Here is a 20,886-nt window from a genome sequence, read left to right on the forward strand (position 1 = left end):
CTAAATCACTAGTGTCTCAAAGGGCTGCACAAACCACCACGACATCCTCGGTAGGCCCACATAAGGGCAAGGAAAACTCACACCCAGTGGGACATCGGTGACAATGATGACTATGAGAACATGATACTGTGAAAGATCAATCCATAATGGATCCAACACAGTCGCGAGAGTCCAGTCCAAAGCGGATCCAACACAGCAGCGAGAGTCCCGTTCACAGCGGAGCCAGCAGGAAACCATCCCAAGCGGAGGCGGATCAGCAGCGCAGAGATGTCCCCAGCCGATACACAGGCGAGCAGTACATGGCCACCGGATCGGACCGGACTCCCTCCACAAAGGAGAGTGGGACATAGAAGAAAAAGAAAAGAAACGGCAGATCAACTGGTCTAAAAAGGGAGTCTATTTAAAGGCTAGAGTATACAAATGAGTTTTAAGGTGAGACTTAAATGCTTCTACTGAGGTAGCATCTCGAACTGTTACCGGGAGGGCATTCCAGAGTGCTGGAGCCCGAAATGAAAACGCTCTATAGCCCGCAGACTTTTTTTGGGCTTTGGGGATCACTAATAAGCCTGAGTCCTTTGAACGCAGATTTCTTGCCGGGACATATGGTACAATACAATCGGCTTTCATGTTCATGTTTAAAAATTCATATAACCACAAAATGTTTTTATCATGTATTAATCACCAACTTGATACAACAAATAACCAATTGACTGATATTTTTGTCAATATGTCTCAAACCTTTAATTAAGAGCTAAATTTAGGGTTGTCTAAACTTTTTCCATCAAAGGACGTGTAACAAAAAGTCAAAATATGCAGTGGCAAGTGAAAAAATAAATACATTGTATAAAAATAAAAATGCAAAAACAGACAATACATGTGTTTAAAAACAAAACTTTGTGGTAGCTTGGTATTATAGGTCAATCAATCAATCAATCAATGTTTACTTATATAGCCCTGAATCACTAGTGTCTCAAAGGGCTGCACAAACCACAACACAAACCACTACGACATCCTCGGTAGGCCCACATAAGGGCAAGGAAAACTCACACCCAGTGGGACGTCGGTGACAATGATGACTATGAGAACCTTGGAGAGGACGAAAGCAATGGATGTCGAGCGGGTCTAACATGATACTGTGAAAGTTCAATCCATAATGGATCCAACACAGTCGCGAGAGTCCAGTCCAAATCGGATCCAACACAGCAGCGAGAGTCCCGTTCACAGCGGAGCCAGCAGGAAACCATCCCAAGCGGAGGCGGATCAGCAGCACAGAGATGTCCAAAATTAACACAATTGAAATGTGGGTGGTTGATGAGCCTTTTGTGTGCTTGTTGATTGCTATATCCCACTAAGACCATTCCGGAATGTAGATGTCTGTGGTTTTTTAACCTTATTTATATAGGTGACAAAGTGCTATTATTTGATCATTCTTGGGTGTTCAAAGTGCGGCCCGTGGGGCATTTGCGGACAGCAACTTGCATATTGGTGTCCCACAACATACTGTCAGGAAAAAACAACAATACAAATGTAAGAAAAAAGCCCAAAAAGAGGTCATTTATGGAGAAAAAAAAAAAAATTATATAGCGCTTTTCTCAAGTGACTCAAAGCGCTTTACATAGTGACACCCAATATCTAAGTTACATTTAAACCAGGGGCTTCACAGTGGCAGAGGGGTTAGTGCGTCTGCCGCACAATACGAAGGTCCTGCACTCCTGGGTTCAAATCCAGGCTCGGAATCTTTCTGTGTGGAGTTTGCATGTTCTCCCCGTGAATGCGTGGGTTCCCTCCGGGTACTCCGGCTTCCTCCCACTTCCAAAGACATGCACCTGGGGATAGGTTGATTGGCAACACTAAATGGGCCCTAGTGTGTGAATATGAGTGTGAATGTTGTCTGTCTATCTGTGTTGGCCCTGCGATGAGGTGGCGACTTGTCCAGGGTGTACCCCGCCTTCCGCCCGATTGTAGCTGAGATAGGCGCCAGCGCGACCCCGAAAGGGAATAAGCGGTAGAAAATGGATGGCATTCAAACCAGTGTGGGTGGCACTGGGTAAAGTGTCTTGCCCAAGAACATAACGGCAGTAACTAGGATGGCGGGAATCGAACCTGCAACCCTCAAGTTGCTGACACAGCCACTCTACCAACCGAGCTATGCCGCCCCAGAAAAAGCTGAAATGTTGATACGAATAGCTAATAATAATAATACATTTTACACTCATAACACAAAGCACTACGCTTTGATTTATAAAGTCTGAGGTATTATTTTAAACCTTTGTTTATTAGTTTTCAGTTGACAGGAGTTGTCAAAAGTACATTAAAAGCTGTTTTTTCCCCCAACATGTAAAAAAGAAAAACTTGTATAAATAAATAAAGTTAAAAAAAACACAGACATCTGCATTCCTAAATGGCTTTAGTGGGATATAGCAATCAACAAGCACACAAAAGGCTCATCAACCACCCACATTTCAATTGTGTTAATTTGGAGATCAGTTTCTAAAGTCTGAAACATTTTAAAAAATATCCATCCATCCATTTTCTACCACGTGTCCCTTTCGGTGTGGCAAGGGGGCTGTAGCCTGTATTTTAAAATATATATTAGAATTTTTGGGGAAATCTGGATTTTTTGTGAAAATGGTAAAAAAACACGAATGGTCTGAATGAGTTGAAATGGTTCTTGTTGGAATTTTTCAAATCGGTCGAGAAATGTTGAAGCATGAAAATGTTGAATTGAGAAATCATATTACTGAATTTCTGGAATTTCAAGAAAACCAGGAATTTTTCCAGTTGAGAAAAACAACTTAGTTTTTTTTCCTAGTTAAGAGGAATGTTTTGATGGTGGAAGGGGGTTGAATAATGCGGGGAAAAGGGTGGAAAAGGGCTTTGGAAAAGCAGGAATTCTGGAAAATTCTGGACATTTTTTGGAACTTGAAAAAATTAGGTAGTTTAAATTTCCAAGATGGTGGAATGTGTTGAAGGTGGAATGGTTTGAATTGGTTGAAAAATGTGGAAATGGTGAAAGTTCGAAAAAAGGCCAATTCATTTTCCATCCATCCATTTTCTACTGCTTATTCCCTTTTTCAGGTCGCGGGGGGGCGCCGGCGCCTATCTCAGCTACAATCGGGCGGAAGGCGGGGTACACCCTGAACAAGGCGCCTACTCATCGCAGGGCCCAATTAATTTTAAATGTGAAAAATGTCCTGGAAATTTGGGACTTTTTGGGAAAAGTGGGATTTAAAAAAAAAAATATTAGGAGCATGAATGTCCTGAATGAGCTGAATAGTTTGGTGTTAGAAATTGTTTAAATCGAAGAAATTGTTGAAGTAGTAAATGGTGTTAGAGAATATTGTAAAATCTGGAATTTAATTGAAAATGGTAAAAAACACAAATGGAATGAATGAGTTGAAATGGTTGGTGTTGAAATTTTTCAAATCGGTCTTGTGGAGGGGGTCCGGTCCGATGACCATAGATGAAGTACTGACTGTCCAGAGTCGAGACCCAGGATGGACCGCTCGTCGGGACCCAGGATGGACCGCTCGCCTGTATCGGTTGGGGACATCTCTACGCTGCTGATCCGCTTGAGATGGTTTCCTGTGGACGGGACTCTCACTGCTGTCTTGGAGCCACTATGGATTGAACTTTCACAGTATCATGTTAGACCCGCTCGACATCCATTGCTTTCGGTCCCCTAGAGGGGGGGGGGGGGGGGGTTGCCCACATCTGCGGTCCTCTCCAAGGTTTCTCATAGTCAGCATTGTCACTGGCGTCCCACTGAATGTGAATTCTCCCTGCCCACTGGGTGTGAGTTTTCCTTGCCCTTTTGTGGGTTCTTCCGAGGATGTTGTAGTCGTAATGATTTGTGCAGTCCTTTGAGACATTTGTGATTTGGGGCTATATAAATAAACATTGATTGATTGATTGATTGATTGATTGATAAATGTTGAAGTAGTAACATGTTGAATTGAGAAATGATATTATGGAATTCCTGGAAACCAGGAATTTTTCCGGTTCAAAAAACAACTTTGTTTTTTGTCTTAATAAAAGAAATGTTTTGACAGTGGAAGTGGGTTGAAAAATGTGTGAGGAGTAGTCAAAAGAGAAAAGGGCTTTGGAAAAGTTTGAATCGGGTGAAAAATGTGGAAGGTAGAGTTTGCCAATATATGGAGAAGAAGATGAAGAATAAATAGATGAATTTTGGTGTGAAAAAAACATATGTGTGAATGCTTAGAAAACCTTTTTGAAACCAAGAGCTACTTTTTGGGTACTGATTAATGCGAAGGGCTACCAGTTTGATACACACTTAAATAAATTGCCAGAAATAGCCAATTTGCTCAATTTACCTTTAAATCTATGTTATCAATAATAACGTTATTTATCTATTTATCTTATCTAAATATATATTTTTGATGACACGTTTTAAATAGGTTAAAATCCAATCTGCACTTTATTAGAATATATAACAAATTGGACCAAGCTATATTTCTAACAAAGACAAATCATTATTTCCTCTAGATTTTCCAGAACAAAATTTTTAAAAGAAATTCAAAAGACTTTGAAATAAATTTAAAAATTCGATTCTGCAGATGATGTAGTCCTGATGGCGTCATCTGGCCGGGATCTTCAGCTCTCACTGGATCGGTTCGCAGCCGAGTGTGAAGCGACCGGAAAGAGAATCAGCACCTCCAAGTCCGAGTCCATGGTTCGCGCCCAGAAAAGGGTGGAGTGCCATCTCCGGGTTGGGGAGGAGACCCTGCCCCAAGTGGAGGAGTTCAAGTACCTAGGAGTCTTGTTCACGAGTGAGGGAAGAGTGGATCGTGAGATCGACAGGCGGATCGGTGCGGCGTCTTCAGTAATGCGGACGTTGTATCGATCCGTTGTGGTGAAGAAGGAGCTGAGCCGGAAGGCAAAGCTCTCAATTTACCGGTCGATCTACGTTCCCATCCTCACCTATGGTCATGAGCTTTGGGTCATGACCGAAAGGATAAGATCACGGGTACAAGCGGCCCAAATGAGTTTCCTCCGCCGGGTGGCGGGTCTCTCCCTTAGAGATAGGGTGAGAAGCTCTGCCATCCGGGAGGAACTCAAAGTAAAGCCGCTGCTCCTTCACATCGAGAGGAGCCAGATGAGGTGGTTCGGGCATCTGGTCAGGATGCCACCCGAACGCCTCCCTAGGGAGGTGTTTAGGGCACGTCCAACCGGTAGGAGGCCACGGGGAAGACCCAGGACACGTTGGGAAGACTGTCTCCCGGCTGGCCTGGGAACGCCTCGGGATCCCCCGGGAAGAGCTAGACGAAGTGGCTGGAGAGAGGGAAGTCTGGGCTTCCCTGCTTAGGCTGCTGCCCCCGCGACCCGACCTCGGATAAGCGGAAGATGATGGATGGATGGATGGATTCTGCAGATTTTCTAGATTTGCCAGAATAATTTTTTTGAATTTTAATCATAAGTTTGAAGAAATATTTCACAAATATTCTTCATCAAAAAAAAAAAAAACAGAAGCTAAAATGAAGAATTAAAATAATATTTATTTATTATTCTTTACAATAAAAAAAAAAATTTACTTGAACATTGATTTAAATTGTCAGGAAGGAAGAGGAAGGAATTTAAAAGGTAAAAAGGTATATGTGTTTAAAAATCCTACAATAATTTTTAAGGTTGTGTTCTCTAAAATTGTCTTTCTGAAAGTTATAACAAGCAAAGTAAAGAAAAAATTTTTTTTTTATTTAAACAAGTGAAGACCGAGTCTTTAAAACATTTTCTTGGATTTTCAAATTCTATTTGAGTTTTGTCTCTCTTAGAATTAAAAATGTCAAGCAAAGCGAGACCAGCTTGCTAGTAAATAAATACATTTAAAAAATAGAGGCAGCTCACTGGTAAGTGCTGCTATTTGAGCTATTTTTAGAACAGCCCAGCGGGCGACTCATCTGGTCCTTACGGGCTACCTGGTGCCCGCGGGCACCGCGTTGGTGACCCCTGGCTAAGAGCGAATGTAAAAAAGTGTGTGTATAATTGTATGGCTCTTTGTAGCCACCATAGCTTCCTCAACCTTGGCAAAGTCGAAATTTCCCGAAAGAACCCGAGTCATGCAATAATGTGTCATTATAACTAATTTAAAGGGTCGGCTGAAAAAAAATGGGGAACCTTTCTGTCCATTTACACACAAACTGGAGTTCAAGGCCTACTGAAACCCACTACTACCGACCACGCAGTCTGATAGTTTATATATCAATGATGAAATATTAACATTGCAACACATGCCAATACAGCCTTTTTAGTTTACTAAATTGCAATTTTAAATTTCCCGCGGAATTTCTTGTTGAAAACGTCACAGAATGATGACACGTGTTTGTGACATCTCGGGTTGGAGGGGACATATTAGCCCAGCACCACTCACGGCTAAAAGTCGTCTCCTTTTCATCGCATAATTACACAGTAATTTGGACATTTGTGTTGCTTAATCTTTTGCAAGTTGTGCAATTAATAATGGAGACGTCAAAGAAGAATGCTGTTGGTGGAAAGCGGTGGATTGCAGCTGCCTTTAGCACCGAAACACAGCCGGTGTTTCCTTGTTTATTGTGAAGCTTTAACACAGAGCGGTCAAGCGAACATGTTTCTCTACGTCAACCAGCAAGTTTTTGGATGGGAAAATTGTGATATTAAGTCGGCTCTTACCGGAAACTTCAGTGGATTATGCGACCTCCTCCTGCAGCTCAAAAAGGTAGCTGTGATATTGGCTCCTCGGCTTCTCTCAGAGACACTGGCGTTCACCGCAGTCATCCGACTTTCAGGTATAAATGATAAATGGGTTGTACTTGTATAGCGCTTTTCTACCTTCAAGGTACTCAAAGCGCTTTGACATTACTTCCACATTTACCCATTCACACACACATTCACACACTGATGGAGGGAGCTGCCATGCAAGGCGCCAACCAGCCCCCATCAGGAGCAAGGGTGAAGTGTCTTGCTCAGGACACAACGGACGTGACGAGGTTGGTACTAGGTGGGATTTGAACCAGGGACCCTCGGGTTGCGCACGGCCACTCTCCCACTGCGCCACGCCGTCTCTATGTATGACTTTACAATCTCACTAAAACACTATTACAACACTAAGCAGATAAGGGATCTTCCAGAATTATCCTAGTAAATGTGTCTAATTACATCTGAAACGGTCCCACTGTTGCCGCCTTTTTTTTTTTTTTGTGCTTCACTCTTAACTTTTCTCGTCCACAAATCTTTCATCCTCGCTCAAATTAATGGGGAAATTGTCAAAATGAGATCTTAACATTGCAACACATGCCAATACGGCCGGTTTAGTTTACTAAATTACAATTTTAAATTACCCGCAGAGTTTGTAGCGGAGAATTTAGCCCAGCACCACACACACGGCTAAAAGTCGTCTCCTTTTCATCGCATAATTACACAGTAATTTGGACGTGTGTGTTGCTGAATCTTTTTCAATTTGTTCAATTAATAATGGAGACATCAAAGAAGAATGCTGTTGGTGAAAAGCGGTGGATTGCAGCTGCCTTTAGCACCGAAACACAGCCGGTGTTTCTTTCTTTGTTGTGAAGCTTTTACACAGAGCGGTCAAGCGAACATGTTTCTCTACGTCGACCGGCAAGTTTTTGGGTGGGAAAATTGTGATATTAAGTCGGCTCTTACCGGAAATTTCAGTAGATTATGCAACCCTCCTCCTGCAGCTCAAAAAGGCAGCTGTGATATTGGCTCCTCGGCTTCTCTCAGAGACACTGACGTTCACCGCAGTCATCCGACTTTCATGTATGACTTTACAATCTCACTAAAACACTATTACAACACTACGCAGATAAGGGATCTTCCAGAATTATCCTAGTAAATGTGTCTAATTACATCTGAAACGGTCCCACTGTTGCCGCCTTTTTTTTTTTTTTGTGCTTCACTCTAACTTTCCTCGTCCACAAATCTTTCATCCTCGCTCAAATTAATGGGGAAATTGTCGCTTTCTCGGTCCGAATAGCTCTTGCTGCTGTAGGCAATGATTATGAACAATGTGAGGATGTGAGGAGCCCTCACACCCGTGACGTCACGCGCACATCAGGTTCTACTTCCAGTACAGGCAAGGCTTTTTTATTTGCGACCAAAAGTTGCGAACTTTATCGTCGATGTTCTCAACTAAATCCTTTCAGCAAAAATTTGGCAATATCGTGAAATGATGAAGTATGACACATAGAATGGACCTGCTATCCCCGTTTAAATAAGAAAATCAAATTTCAGTAGGCATTTAATATTACAAAGGGAGTCTTTGCCGTGTTTAAGCACCGCCCCTTTTACCATCCATCCATCCATTTCCTACCGCTGATTCCCTTTCGGGGTCGCGGGGGGCGCTGGCACCTATCTCAGCTACAATCGGGCGGAAGACAGGGTACACCCTGGACAAGTCGCCACCTCATCGCAGGGCCAACACAGATAGACAGACAACATTCACACTCACATTCACACACTAGGGCCCATTTTAGTGTTGCCAATCAACCTATCCCCAGGTGCATGTCTTTGGAGGTGGGAGGAAGCCGGAGTACCCGGAGGGAACCCACGCAGTCACGGGGAGAACATGCAAACTCCACACAGAAAGATCCCGAGCCTGGATTTGAACCCAGGAGTGCAGGACCTTCGTATTGTGAGGCAGACGCACTAACCCCTCTCCCACCGGGAAGCCCGCTTTGTGTTTTAATTTGATATAAAAAGGAAACCATTTTTTTTAACGTCACAAAGGTATAATTTCAAAAAACATTCATGGGACACAGCAATTTGTTACTGTTGTATTGTTTATAGTTAATTCCTATACAACATATTTCCGCTCAAACTCTTTATGGATCTGTCCCGATACGTCATCTACATAAATATGTTACATAATACATAAGTTAAACAATAACAAAAAGTACCTCCCTCTATCAAAATGTAAAAATAGAGATAAAAGCATCATGAAATGACAAAAAGCTGACAAGTTACCAGCTAACCATTATTAAAAAAAGCATTAAAGACATTACACCAAGCCACCGCTAGATGGCAGTAAAGGCGCCTACAGCGAAAACAGACGAAGAAAAAGACGACATTCCACGAAGAAGTCGGAAAATAGTAAAATGTCTCTTAGCAAGGAGCCAACCGTTAAGATTTTGAATGTTGTTGCTATGCAAAACCTTTATTCGCCATTGTTTTTGTTTTGTTTTGTCGATTGATCGTAGACTAAACATTACAGTTTATCCGGTCTCGTCTCGCTGCACGTTCTCGCCCCCGCCGCACTTTGACGGCTTATCGAGCTAGCCTAACTAGTTAGCGAAAGTTAGCCCCGCTCGCTAATGTTGTCATCTTGGGGCAACATGCAGAAAGTCCAAAGTCTGAGAGTGTTGGTGAATGAAAGACTCACCGCTGCCGTGGAAGAAATATTCGAAGTGTTGGAAAGAACGATAGCGGGATACGAGGAGGAACTTTCTCGAACGAAAGAGGAGAACCAGCGACAGCGTCAACTACTGGACGCTGCCTTCAAGCCTCAGACTGAATCGCACAGAACGGGTTTGTTCTCTTCTTACTTAAAGTTAAAGTAAAGTTAAAGTTCCAATGTTTGTCACACACACACACACACGAGGTGTGGCGAAATTATTCTCTGCATTTGACCCATCACCCCCTGGGAGGTGAGGGGAGCAGTGAGCAGCAGCGGTGGTCACGCCCGGGAATCATTTTTGGTGATTTAACCCCAAATTCCAACCCTTGATGCTGAGTGTCAAGCAGGGAGGTGATGGGTCCCATTTTTATGGTCTTCGGTATGACTTGGCCTGGGTTTGAACTCACAACCTAATGCTCTCCTGGTGAAACCTGAGTAGGTTCCTTGTTACTGCTGTAGTAAGCATTTCACCAATCTCGTGCACTTTGCAAATTATGCGCAAGCAATTTGCATATTGCAAGACGAGATTTTAGGAATGGTTTAGTCCAGGGGTGCCCATTACGTCGATCGCGATTGACTGGTCGATCTCGGAGGGTGTGTCAGTCGATCTCAAGCCAGGCATTAAAAAATAGACATAAAAATGAGCAATCATCAATCATACCAAGACTTCACTTTCGTCAGTTGTTTGACATTCTCGGCACCCGAGGATCTTGTGAGATGACGCTGGCTGCTGCGAGCTCATATTTAAGAAAAAAATCACTAACAGGGCGGACGCAGAGAAACATATTTTATTTCTAGAGACTCCGTACCTACTGTCAAAACTCTAAAGACCGACTGCACAGTTCCTGTCTTCACCATAAAAGACCTGTTTCATCCTGCCTGTGCTAACAAAATAAGAGTCTCAGAAAGCTAGCGTGCACAAGCTAGCAAGCTACGGAGTTTGATGCCAATGTATTTCTCCCCCGCCCTCAGCGACCGCTTTCTCACTTGCTTGCCCACCCGCACAGTCACTGACGTCACTCACCTGCTGCCAGACATTAAATGGCCACACACATATGCTACTCTCATAACAACGTGTTTAAAAACGAGTATGCAAGTTGGACAAATGAGATGCCAAATCCAACCACTTTCATGTGGTATTGGACAGAAAGGAGGACTTTTTTTTTTCCTCCATTTGAAAATGCGGACGTTATCAGCACCACTGTCTAATTCCAATCAATGCAAGTCATCAGAATCAAATACACCAACTTATATTCTTGTCTTCATGAAAGAAAGGAATCTATGTGTTAAACATGCTTGTATTATCATTAAACACCATTAACTTGTTAACAAAAATGTCTCTTTCGTAAATAAATAAATATAAATTATAAATAGGAATGAGGTAGATCTCCTCGACTTGGTCAATTGAAAAGTAACTCGCCTGCAGAAAAAGTGTGAGCGCCCCTGGTTTAGTCAGTAACCCTACATTATTATATTTTATAAATAGTAAACCAAGTTGTGGTAGTAGTTTAGTCAGTAGTTTAGTCGTCGATGTACACTGTGTAGTGATTAGGGTTGGCGTTGGACTGATTTGAGGGCAATACTCAGTTACATTGTCCTGATTACAAATTAATAGATTTACATAAGTATTTAATAAATTATTTTGACACCAAAAACATGTATTTGCACTAGAGATGCACGGTTTGCGGTCTCATCCGCGGAGTCCGCGGGTAAACCGCGAGTCGGGCGGTTGACATGACAAAAAAATAGATTTTAATTAGATCCAGCGGGTGGCGGTTGAACCATTTGGAGACATTTGGTATACATGGTTCTGGGATCAGTATCCTTTACCATTCAAAGAGCCACGTAAGACCCGTGTCATAAAGCGAAGAAGCCAATAGGAGACGCTATTATTCTCTTGAATGACTGCCGGCAGTCACCCAGATATTAAATATTAGTGCGTGCTATGAAGCTATTGGCTTTGTCGCTTTCTACATCATACACGATCTGCTTGTCAGTTCAGCATCATGTTGTGTGTGGCTTCCGCGGAAACAAGCACACGACTGCAAGGCATACTGGGTGACACAGAGTACACTAATGGTTGTGATATAAACAATTTTAACACTCCTATTAATATGCGCCACGCTTTGAAGCCACGCCAATTAAGAACGACAAACACATTTCGGGAGAACATCCTCACAGTAACACAACATAAACGCAACACAACAAATACCCATAATCCTTTGTATTCATGACATTTCCTGACTATTTTATACACCCCAAACCCACCCCACCATGGGTATTAGTTGTGTTGCGTTTATGTTGTGTTACTGTGAGGATGTTCTCCCGAAATGTGTTTGTCAATCTTGTATTGTGTGGCTTCACAGCGTGGCGCATATTAGTAAGTGTTAAAGTTGTTTATATCACAACCAGCAGTGTACTCTGTGTCACCCAGTATGCCTTTCAATCTCATACGTGTGATTGCGGAAGCTGCACACATGTTGTTGGACCAACAATCGGTCCGTACATGTTGTTGAAGGTGTCTAAGGCAATGGCTTCACAGCACGCCCATATTCTTGTCATCAGGATGAACAATATTGAATAGTCGTGAGAACGTTAGCGGTTCCAATTGACTACATTACTCTGTGGAACAGATTTAAATAGCTCTGTGAGTGGTAAAGGTGGTCAACCTCTGATGTAATTCATCGGGTGGATGACGATTTAGGTGACGCGGATGCGTATGATATAGTTACCTATCCGCGCATCTCTAATTTGCGCCCATTGATTTGCAAAATGTGCACCACACATTATTCAAATATATAGCTGGAAGCAATTTGCAAAAAGATTGCGCATTATACAAATTAGCAAAATGCGGTTGGCAATGTTTTCAACAGGACACTTAGTAAACTAAAAAGGCCGTATTGGCATGTGTTGCCATGTTAATATTTCATCATTGATAAATAAACTATCAGACTGCGTGGTCGGTAGTAGTGGGTTTCAGTAGGACTTTAATTAGAGCTACATTATAACTTTCCCTACAGCAGGGATGTCTAACTCGTTTTGGATCGGGGGTCACATGGAGAAAAATCTACTCCCAAATGGGCCAGACTGGTAAAATCACGGCACGATAACTTAAAAATAAAGACAACTTCAGATTGTTTTCTTTGTTTAAAAAAAAATAGAACGATGTAGGACTGGGCGATATGGCCTTTAAAGGCCTACAGAAATGAGATTTGCTTATTTAAACGGGGATAGCAGGTCCATTCTATGTGTCATACTTGATCATTTCGCGATATTGCCATATTTTTGCTGAAAGGATTTTGTAGAGAACATCGACGATAAAGATTGCAACTTTTGGTTGCTAATAAAAAAGCCTTGCCTTTTCCGGAAGTAGCAGACGATGTGCGCGTGATGTCACGGGTTGTGGAGCACCTCATATCCTCACATTGTTTACAATCATAGCCCCCAGCAGCTAGAGCGATTCGGACCGAGAAAACGACAATTTCTCCAGTAATTTGAGCGAGGATGAAAGATTCGTGGATGAGGATAGTGACAGTTAAGTACTAAAAAAAAAAAAAGGCTAGGCCTGTGAGAGCGATTCAGATGTTATTAGACACATTTACTAGGATTATTCTGGAAAATCCCTTATCTGCTTATTGTGCTACTAGTGTTTTAGTAAGATTATTTGGTACCTGAAAATCAGAGGGTGTGGCCACGGGTGTGGTGACCGCCAGTGTCCGCTCATAACTACGGTAAAAGCCGACTTATTACCACAATTTTCTCACCGAAACTTGCCGGTTGACATGTGGTCGGGGTCCATGTTCGCTTGACCGCTCTGATCCATAGTAAAGCTTCACCTTCGGCAATTTTAAACAAGGAAACACCGGCTGTTTGTGTTTGTGTGGCTAAAGGCGGCCGCAATACACCGCTTCCCACCTCCATCTTTCTACTTTGACTTCTCCATTATTAATTGCACAAATTGCAAAAGATTCAGCAACACAGATGTCCAGAATACTGTGTAATTATGCGATTAAAGCAGACTATTTATAGCTTGGATCAGGCTGGAAAAAAATGTCCGCTACAACCGGTGACGTCAAACGCACGCGTCATCATACGCATCAACAGGAAATTTAAAATTGCAATTTAGTAAACTAAAAAGGCCGTATTGGCATGTGTTGCAATGTTAATATTTCATCATTGATATATAAACTATCAGACTGCGTGGTCAGTAGTAGTGGGTTTCAGTAGGCCTTTAATTATCAATCAATCAATCAATGTTTACTTATATAGCCCTAAATCACTAGTGTCTCAAAGGGCTGCACAAACCACCACGACATCCTCGGTAGGCCCACATAAGGCCAAGGAAAACTCACACCCAGTGGGACATCGGTGACAATAATGACTATGAGAACCTTAGAGAGGAGGAAAGCAATGGATGTCGAGCGGATCTAACATGATACTGTGAAAGTTCAATCCACAATGGATACAACACAGTCGCGAGAGTCCAGTCCAAAGAGGATCAAAGACACAGCAGCGAGAGTCCCGTTCACAGCGGAGCCAGCAGGAAACCATCCCAAGCGTAGGCGGACCAGCAGCGCAGAGATGTCCCCAGCCGATACACAGGCAAGCAGTACATGGCCACCGGATCGGACCGGACCCCCTCCACACGGGAGAGTGGGACATAGAAGAAAAAGAAAAGAAACGGCAGATCAATTAGAGCTACAATATAACTTTCCCTACAGCAGGGGTGTCAAACTCGTTTTAGGTCAGGGGTCACATGGCGAAAAATGTACTCCCAAATGGGCCGGACTGGTAAAATCACAGCACGATTACTTAAAAATAAAGACAACTTCAGATTGTTTTCTTTGTTTAAAAAAATAGAACAAGGTATGATTGGGCGATATGGCCTTTAATCAACATCTCGATATCTTTAGGCCATGTCACGAAACACGATATATATCTTGATAGTTTTGCCTTAGCCTAACACTTGTTGCATATAATCACAGCAGTATAATGATTCTATGTGTCTACATTAAAACATTCTTGTTCATACTGCATTAATATATGCTACTTTTAAACTTTCATGCAGAGAAGGAAATCACAACTAAGTCAATTGACCAACACAATATTTATCAAACAGTTATTAAGCAAACATTCATGTCTTTTCCAAAACAGAAAGTGCAATATTGTCAGAGACATTTTAAAACAAGCTAATAGGGCACTTTTGTGCATGATGTCACTAAGATGACTTATCAAAACAACACTAAATTAAAGCGCATTTTTTGTCCAGAATGCCACTACAATAGTTTAAAACAAACAAAGTGCACTTTTGTGCATGATGTCACAAGATATTTCAATAAGTGTAAAAAAAAAAATAAGCTGCATATCAGGAAATGAAATAGTGTATGTCCTTCGCTATGTGGTAGGTTCCTGCAGACGTTATCTCCTTTGATTGATTGAGACTTTTATTATTAGATTGCACAGTACAGTACATATTCCGTACAATTGACCACTAAATGGTGACACCCGAATAAGTCCACGTTAATCAATTCATCCTTCTGTTGTCGACTATTTTTTTCATACGGTGTTGATGTGGAAATAGTTGCTTCTGCATTTTATTGGTGTGGCACCGAACGGAGATGTTTCAAGCACTCCTTTTTCTCTAGCGAGTGACTTTTCAAATGATGCTACATTAGCAGTGGTGCTACTTTTTGTAGCAACGCTTTTGCCGCATAATTGTTCAACATCTTCCCGCTTGAAGCCAAACCACCGCCAGACGATGGACCCTGCGCTGCTTTTCTTGGGAATTAATTATTCCTTCATTTGTTACCATATTCGCACCTTCTCTCTCGTATTACCACCCGCACTGCACCGTTAGCATCACAGCTAACGCGGGAGGGTGTGACGTTGCACACGTGACAGTATGTGACGTATGTAAGAAGGTGCGCTTGTTTTATGTCTCTGTGAGAAGGAGAGACAAGAAAGAGTGGGAAACGCATGCGGTGTAATGCCAGCAACTAAAAGCAACTGCGTGAGAACGTAAAAAAAAAAGGTTGTTGTACTTGTATAGCGCTTTTCTACACCTTTTTAAAGAGCCCAAAGCGTTTTGACAGTATTTCCACATTCACCCATTCACACACTGATGGCGGGAGCTGCCATGCAAGGTGCTAACCAGAACCCATCAGTAGCAAGGGTGAAGTGTCTTGCTCAAGGACACAACGGACGTGACTAGGGTGGTAGAAGGTGGGGATTGAACCAGTAACCCTCAGATTGCTGGCACGGCCACTCTCCCAACTTGGCCACGCCGTTCCATTTACTCGAATATCACGATATAGTCATTTTCTATATCGCACAGAGACAAACCCGCGATATATCGAGTATATCGATGTATCGGCCAGCTCTAGAACAAGCACATTCTGAAAATGTACAAATCACAATGTTGTTGTGTTTTTTTATTTCCACTTACATGTTGCGGTTAATTATTTATATTTTCTGAATAAATTCTGTGATAATGTTCGTCAGTCCACTCCATCTGTCCATCCATTTTCTTCCGCTTATCCCAGGTCGGGTCACGGGGGCAGCAGCCTAAGCAGAAGAGCCCAGACTTTTCCCTCCCCAGCCACTTCGTCCAGCTTCTCCTGGGGGATCTCGAGGTTTTCCCAGACCTGCCAGGAGACATAGTCTTCCCAACGTGTCCTGGGTCTTCTCCTTGGCTTCCTGCTGGTCGGACGTGCCCCAAACACCTCCGTAGGGAGGCGTTCGGATGGCATCCTGACCAGATGCCTAAACCACCTCATCTGGCTCCTCTCGATGTGGAGGAGCAGCGGGTTTAGTTTGAGCTCCCCCCGAATGTCAGAGCTTCTCACCCTATCTCTAAGGGAGAGACCCGCCACACGGCGGAGGAAACTCATTTCGGCCGCTTGTACCCGTGATCTTATCCTTCCGGTCATGACCCAAAGTTCATGACCGTAGGTGAGGATGGGAATGTAGATCGACCGGTAAATTGAGAGCTTTGCCTTCCGGCTCAGCTCCTCCTTCACCACAACGGATCGATACAGCGTCCGCATTACTGAAGACGCCGCACCGATCCGCCTGTCGATCTCACGATCCACTCTTCCCCCACTCCTGAGCAAGACTCCTAAGTACTTGAACTCCTCCACTTGGGGCATCAGCTCCTCCCCAACTTGCAGATGGCAGTCCACCTTTTCCCATGCGAGAACTATGGACTCTGACTTGGAGGTGCAGATTCTCATCCCAGTCGCTTCACACATCAGTCCACTCATTGGTGTAAATTTTCAATACATCAAGATGAAAACAATTACATCAAAATCCTGTTACAGGATGTTATTTATGTAGTTTGGTCATTTTCCTCGACTGATGTACGAACATCATGTGGGTTATTTTGTGCATATGTAGCATCATCTACAACAGTGGTTCTCAACCTTTTTTTTAGTGATGTACCCCCTGTGAACATTTTTTTAATTCAAGTACCCCCTAATCAGAGCACAGCATTTTTGGTTGAAAAAAGGAGATAAAGAAGTAAAATACAGCACTATGTCATCAGTTTCTGATTTATTCAATTGTATAACAGTGCAAAATATTGCTCATTTGTAGTGGTCTTTCTTGAACTATTTGGAAAAAAAAGATATAAGAAAATAACTAAAAACTTGATGAAAAATAAACAAGTGATTCAATTATAAATAAAGATTTCTACACATAGAAGTAATCATCAACTTAAATTCCCCTTTTTGGGGATTGTAATAGAGATCTATCTGGATTCATGAACTTAATTCTAAACATTTCTTCACAAAAAATTAAATCTTTAACATCAATATTTATGGAACATCTCCACAAAAAATCTAAATTGCATTGTTGCATTTTTTTCACAGTTTATGAACTTACATTCATATTTTGTTGAAGTATGATTCAATAAATATATTTATAAAGGATTTTTTGAATTGTTGCTATTTATAGATTTATTTTTTTTAAATCTCACGCACCCCTTGGCATACCTTCAAGCACCCCCATTTGAGAACCACTGATCTACAGAGATACAAATAATTGCTATTGCGACATCCAGTGGACACATTTAAAACAGCCGTTTCTTTCATTCAAAAATTTCAGGTTCATTTTTATATGGAGAGAATTTCTAGGCGCAGTCAAGGCGTTGAGGGGATCCGGTTTGGTGGCCACGGGATTAGGTCTCTGCTTTTTGCAGATGATGTGGTCCTGATGGCTTCATCTGGCCGGGATCTTCAGCTCTCACTGGATCGGTTCGCAGCCGAGTGTGAAGCGACCGGAATGAGAATCAGCACCTCCAAGTCCGAGTCCATGGTTCTCGCCCGGAAAAGGGTGGAGTGCCTGCCCCAAGTGGAGGAGTTCAAGTACCTAGGAGACTTGTTCACGAGTGGGGGAAGAGTGGATCGTGAGATCGACAGGCGGATCGGTGCGGCGTCTTCAGTAATGCGGACGTTGTATCGATCCATTGTGGTGAAGAAGGAGCTGAGCCGGAAGGCAAAGCTCTCAATTTACCGATCGATCTACGTTCCCATCCTCACCTATGGTCATGAGCTTTGGGTCATGACCGAAAGGATAAGATCACGGGTACAAGCGGCCGAAATGAGTTTCCTCCGCCGTGTGGCGGGTCTCTCCCTTAGAGATAGGGTGAGAAGCTCTGCAATCCGGGAGGAGCTCAACGTAAAGCCGCTGCTCCTCCACATCGAGAGGAGCCAGATGAGGTGGTTCAGGCATCTGGTCAGGAGGCCACCCGAACGCCTCCCTAGGGAGGTGTTTAGGGCACGTCCAGCTGGTAGGAGGCCACGGGGAAGACCCAGGACACGTTGGGAAGACTATGTCTCCCGGCTGGCCTGGGAATGCCTCGGGATCCCCCGGGAAGAGCTAGACGAAGTGGCTGGGGAGAGGGAAGTCTGGGCTTCCCTGCTTAGGCTGCTGCCCCCGCGACCCGACCTCGGATAAGCGGAAGATGATGGATGGATGGATGGATTTTTACATGGATGAAAGCCTGATCCGGCCCCCGGGCTGTAGGTTTGACACCCTTGCCCTAAAGCATGTGTGTTTGTGTATCCAGCAGGCGTCAGTGAAGGATGTTTTCCCTCACAGCAGCAGCAGGCGGGCTCCAGGTTGGAGCAGCCCCTCCAAATCAAAGAGGAAGAGGAGGAGCACGTGTTGACTCAGGAAGGCGCTGACATCAGCACATTTCCAGTGACCCGTGTGATTGTGAAGAGTGAAGATGACGAAGACGAAGCTCAGTGGTCACAGCTTCACTACGGTCAAAGCGAGGAGCCGAGAAGATCGGAAGCCGACGGCCTCTTGGCGCCGCTGTCGGACAGCGACGACGCCACGTCGCGCTCTTCTGACACAGACGACGAAGACTCCAAGGCGGACACGGCGAGTCACGCTGACAACTTCAAGTGCTCTCAATGTGACAAAACGTTTGTCTACAAGCGGAATTTGAGAAGACACATGAGGTGTCACAAGGAAGACAAACACTTCAAATGTCCTCAATGTGACAAAAGTTTTGACGACAAGGCGCATCTCGAAAGACACACGAGAAGTCACACCGGAGAAAAACCTTTCGGCTGTTCAGTTTGCGGCGAGAGGTTCACCCTGAAAGGCAATTTGAAAAGACACAGCAAGAGACACACCGGAGAAAAGACGTTTTCCTGTTCCATTTGTCGTCAGCCATTTTCTTCTAAGTCTAACTTGATGGCGCACACAAGAACACACACGAGAGAAAAGCCCTTCTCCTGTTCGTTCTGCAATGCAAGATTTAGCGTCCGCCCGGCGCTGGTTCAACACGTGAGAACGCACACGGGCGAAAAACCCTTTCCCTGCTCGGTCTGCAGTAAAAAATTCTCCCAAAGAGCGCATCTGACGGCGCACATGAGAACGCACACGGGGGAGAGACCTTTTTCTTGCTCGGTCTGCAACGTGACTTTTGGCGTCAGTTCAACGCTGATTCAACACATGAAGACGCACACCAACGAGAAGCCGTTTTCCTGCTCAGTTTGCGGGAAAACGTTCTCTCGGAAAAGGAGCCTGACCGGGCACATGCGAACACACACAGGAGAGAAATTGTTTCCGTGCTCGGTGTGTAACGAGAGTTTTAGCGCCCGTTCGACATTAATCAACCACAAGCGGACGCACACCGGAGAGAAACCTTTCTCCTGCTCGTTCTGCGGGAACAAATTCTCTCAAAAGGCCCACATAATAACACACATGCGCACGCACACCGGAGAAAAGCCATTTTCTTGCTCGGATTGCGGTCAGACGTTCTCTCTGAAAGGCACTCTAATGAAACACTCCAGGAAACACACCGGAGAAAAGCCATTTTCATGTACGGTCTGCAACATAAGCTTCGGCGTCAGCTCCACCTTGATTCGTCACATGAGAACACACACTGGCGAGAAGCCTTTTGCTTGTTCGGTCTGCGGCAAAACTTTCTCCCTGAAAAGCTCTTTGGTGATACACACAAGGAAGCACACCGGAGAGAAAACGTTTAGTTGCAAGGTGTGTGAAGAGAAATTCTCTTCCAGGTGCCAGCTTAACAAACATGTGTGTGCTGGGGAGGGCAGTGGCAGTCAAACACTCGTCACTAGCTAGATTTGGACTTATTATGCTGTGCATGTTTTGCCATAACACATGTAAAACACTTTGTCACGGAATGAGACCTTTTTATATATTGTACACTATAAAAAAGGGCACGTACAATTAAACAAAACACAAATCCTCATAGTCTTTGGCGTTTTATCGCTCTCTTTCATATAACATCAGCTGGCCAACTTTGTGTCATGTAGCCACGCCCTCGTCTCTGGTACTAAGTGGAAAAGGCCGGCTTCTGAGGGTGGGCTGTATAGGGGGAAGACCATGATGATGTCTGAAGGGGAGGGGGGGGGCGTGGCCTGCGGACCTGCAGTGAGATCAGCGACAGGTGCGTAGATGGCCCACCTGGGCCTGGTTATCTAATCACCTGTCTTTCTGTTTAAAAGGCAGCAGCTGGGAGGAGAGAGTTGGTGGAGCTAGAGCTAGAGCTAGAGCTAGAGCGAGAGGGAGAGAGAGAGAGAGAGAGAGACACACGGACCCAAAAAGGACAATTGCTGAAAAGCGGCCTGCAGACTTTATTGCAAAATAAAACGGTGTGTAACTCCTGAAACTGGACTGTCATGTTGATTGATTGAAACTTTTATTAATGGATTGCACAGTACAGTACATATTCCGTGCAATTGACCACTAAATGGTAACACCCGAATAAGTCGGGGTCCACGTTAATCAATTCATGGTACAAATATATACTATCAGCATAATACAGTAAATGGGTTGTACTTGTATAGCGCTTTTCTACCTTCAAGGTACTCAAAGCGCTTTGACACTACTTCCACATTTACCCATTCACACACACATTCACACACTGATGGAGGGAGCTGCCATGCAAGGCGCCAACCAGAACCCATCAGGAGCAAGGGTGAAGTGTCTTGCTCAGG

The 20,886-nt window shown here is 43.7% G+C and overlaps 2 protein-coding genes across 3 annotated transcripts in view; one reads left to right on the forward strand and one right to left on the reverse strand.

The window, feature by feature from the left end:
- LOC133547611 (gastrula zinc finger protein XlCGF8.2DB-like) overlaps positions 1-334 on the reverse strand; it is a 215,746-nt gene extending 215,412 nt beyond the window's left edge. The window contains exon 1 of the mRNA XM_061893234.1: positions 82-334. The gene's annotated coding sequence lies outside the window, so the exon portion shown is untranslated. The remainder of the gene's footprint in view (positions 1-81) is intronic.
- An 8,700-nt stretch (positions 335-9,034) lies between these two features.
- Positions 9,035-20,299, forward strand: LOC133547528 (gastrula zinc finger protein XlCGF57.1-like). 2 transcript variants are annotated; one of them, XM_061893195.1, is made up of 2 exons: positions 9,035-9,537; positions 18,477-20,299. In XM_061893195.1, exons 1-2 carry the CDS (start codon positions 9,324-9,326, stop codon positions 20,006-20,008), a joined length of 1,746 nt encoding a protein of 581 aa, XP_061749179.1. In that variant the 5' UTR covers positions 9,035-9,323; the 3' UTR covers positions 20,009-20,299. The 2 variants fall into 2 exon arrangements, with proteins under 2 accessions (XP_061749179.1, XP_061749178.1); XM_061893194.1 differs by having other exon boundaries at positions 9,036-9,537; positions 18,474-20,299.
- The last annotated feature ends 587 nt before the right edge of the window (positions 20,300-20,886 follow it).

The sequence above is a fragment of the Nerophis ophidion genome, linkage group LG02, assembly GCF_033978795.1.
Source record: "Nerophis ophidion isolate RoL-2023_Sa linkage group LG02, RoL_Noph_v1.0, whole genome shotgun sequence".
NCBI classification, from domain to species: Eukaryota; Metazoa; Chordata; class Actinopteri; order Syngnathiformes; family Syngnathidae; genus Nerophis; species Nerophis ophidion.

What these genes read in the sequence shown, in the direction of transcription:
- LOC133547528 (XM_061893194.1), top strand. Translation starts at nt 9,324, where the DNA reads ATGTTGTCATCTTGGGGCAACATGCAGAAAGTCCAAAGTCTGAGAGTG. An exon ending in GACTGAATCGCACAGAACGG is followed by an intron (nt 9,538 to 18,473) that starts GTTTGTTCTCTT and finishes TTGTGTATCCAG; the next exon opens with CAGGCGTCAGTGAAGGATGT.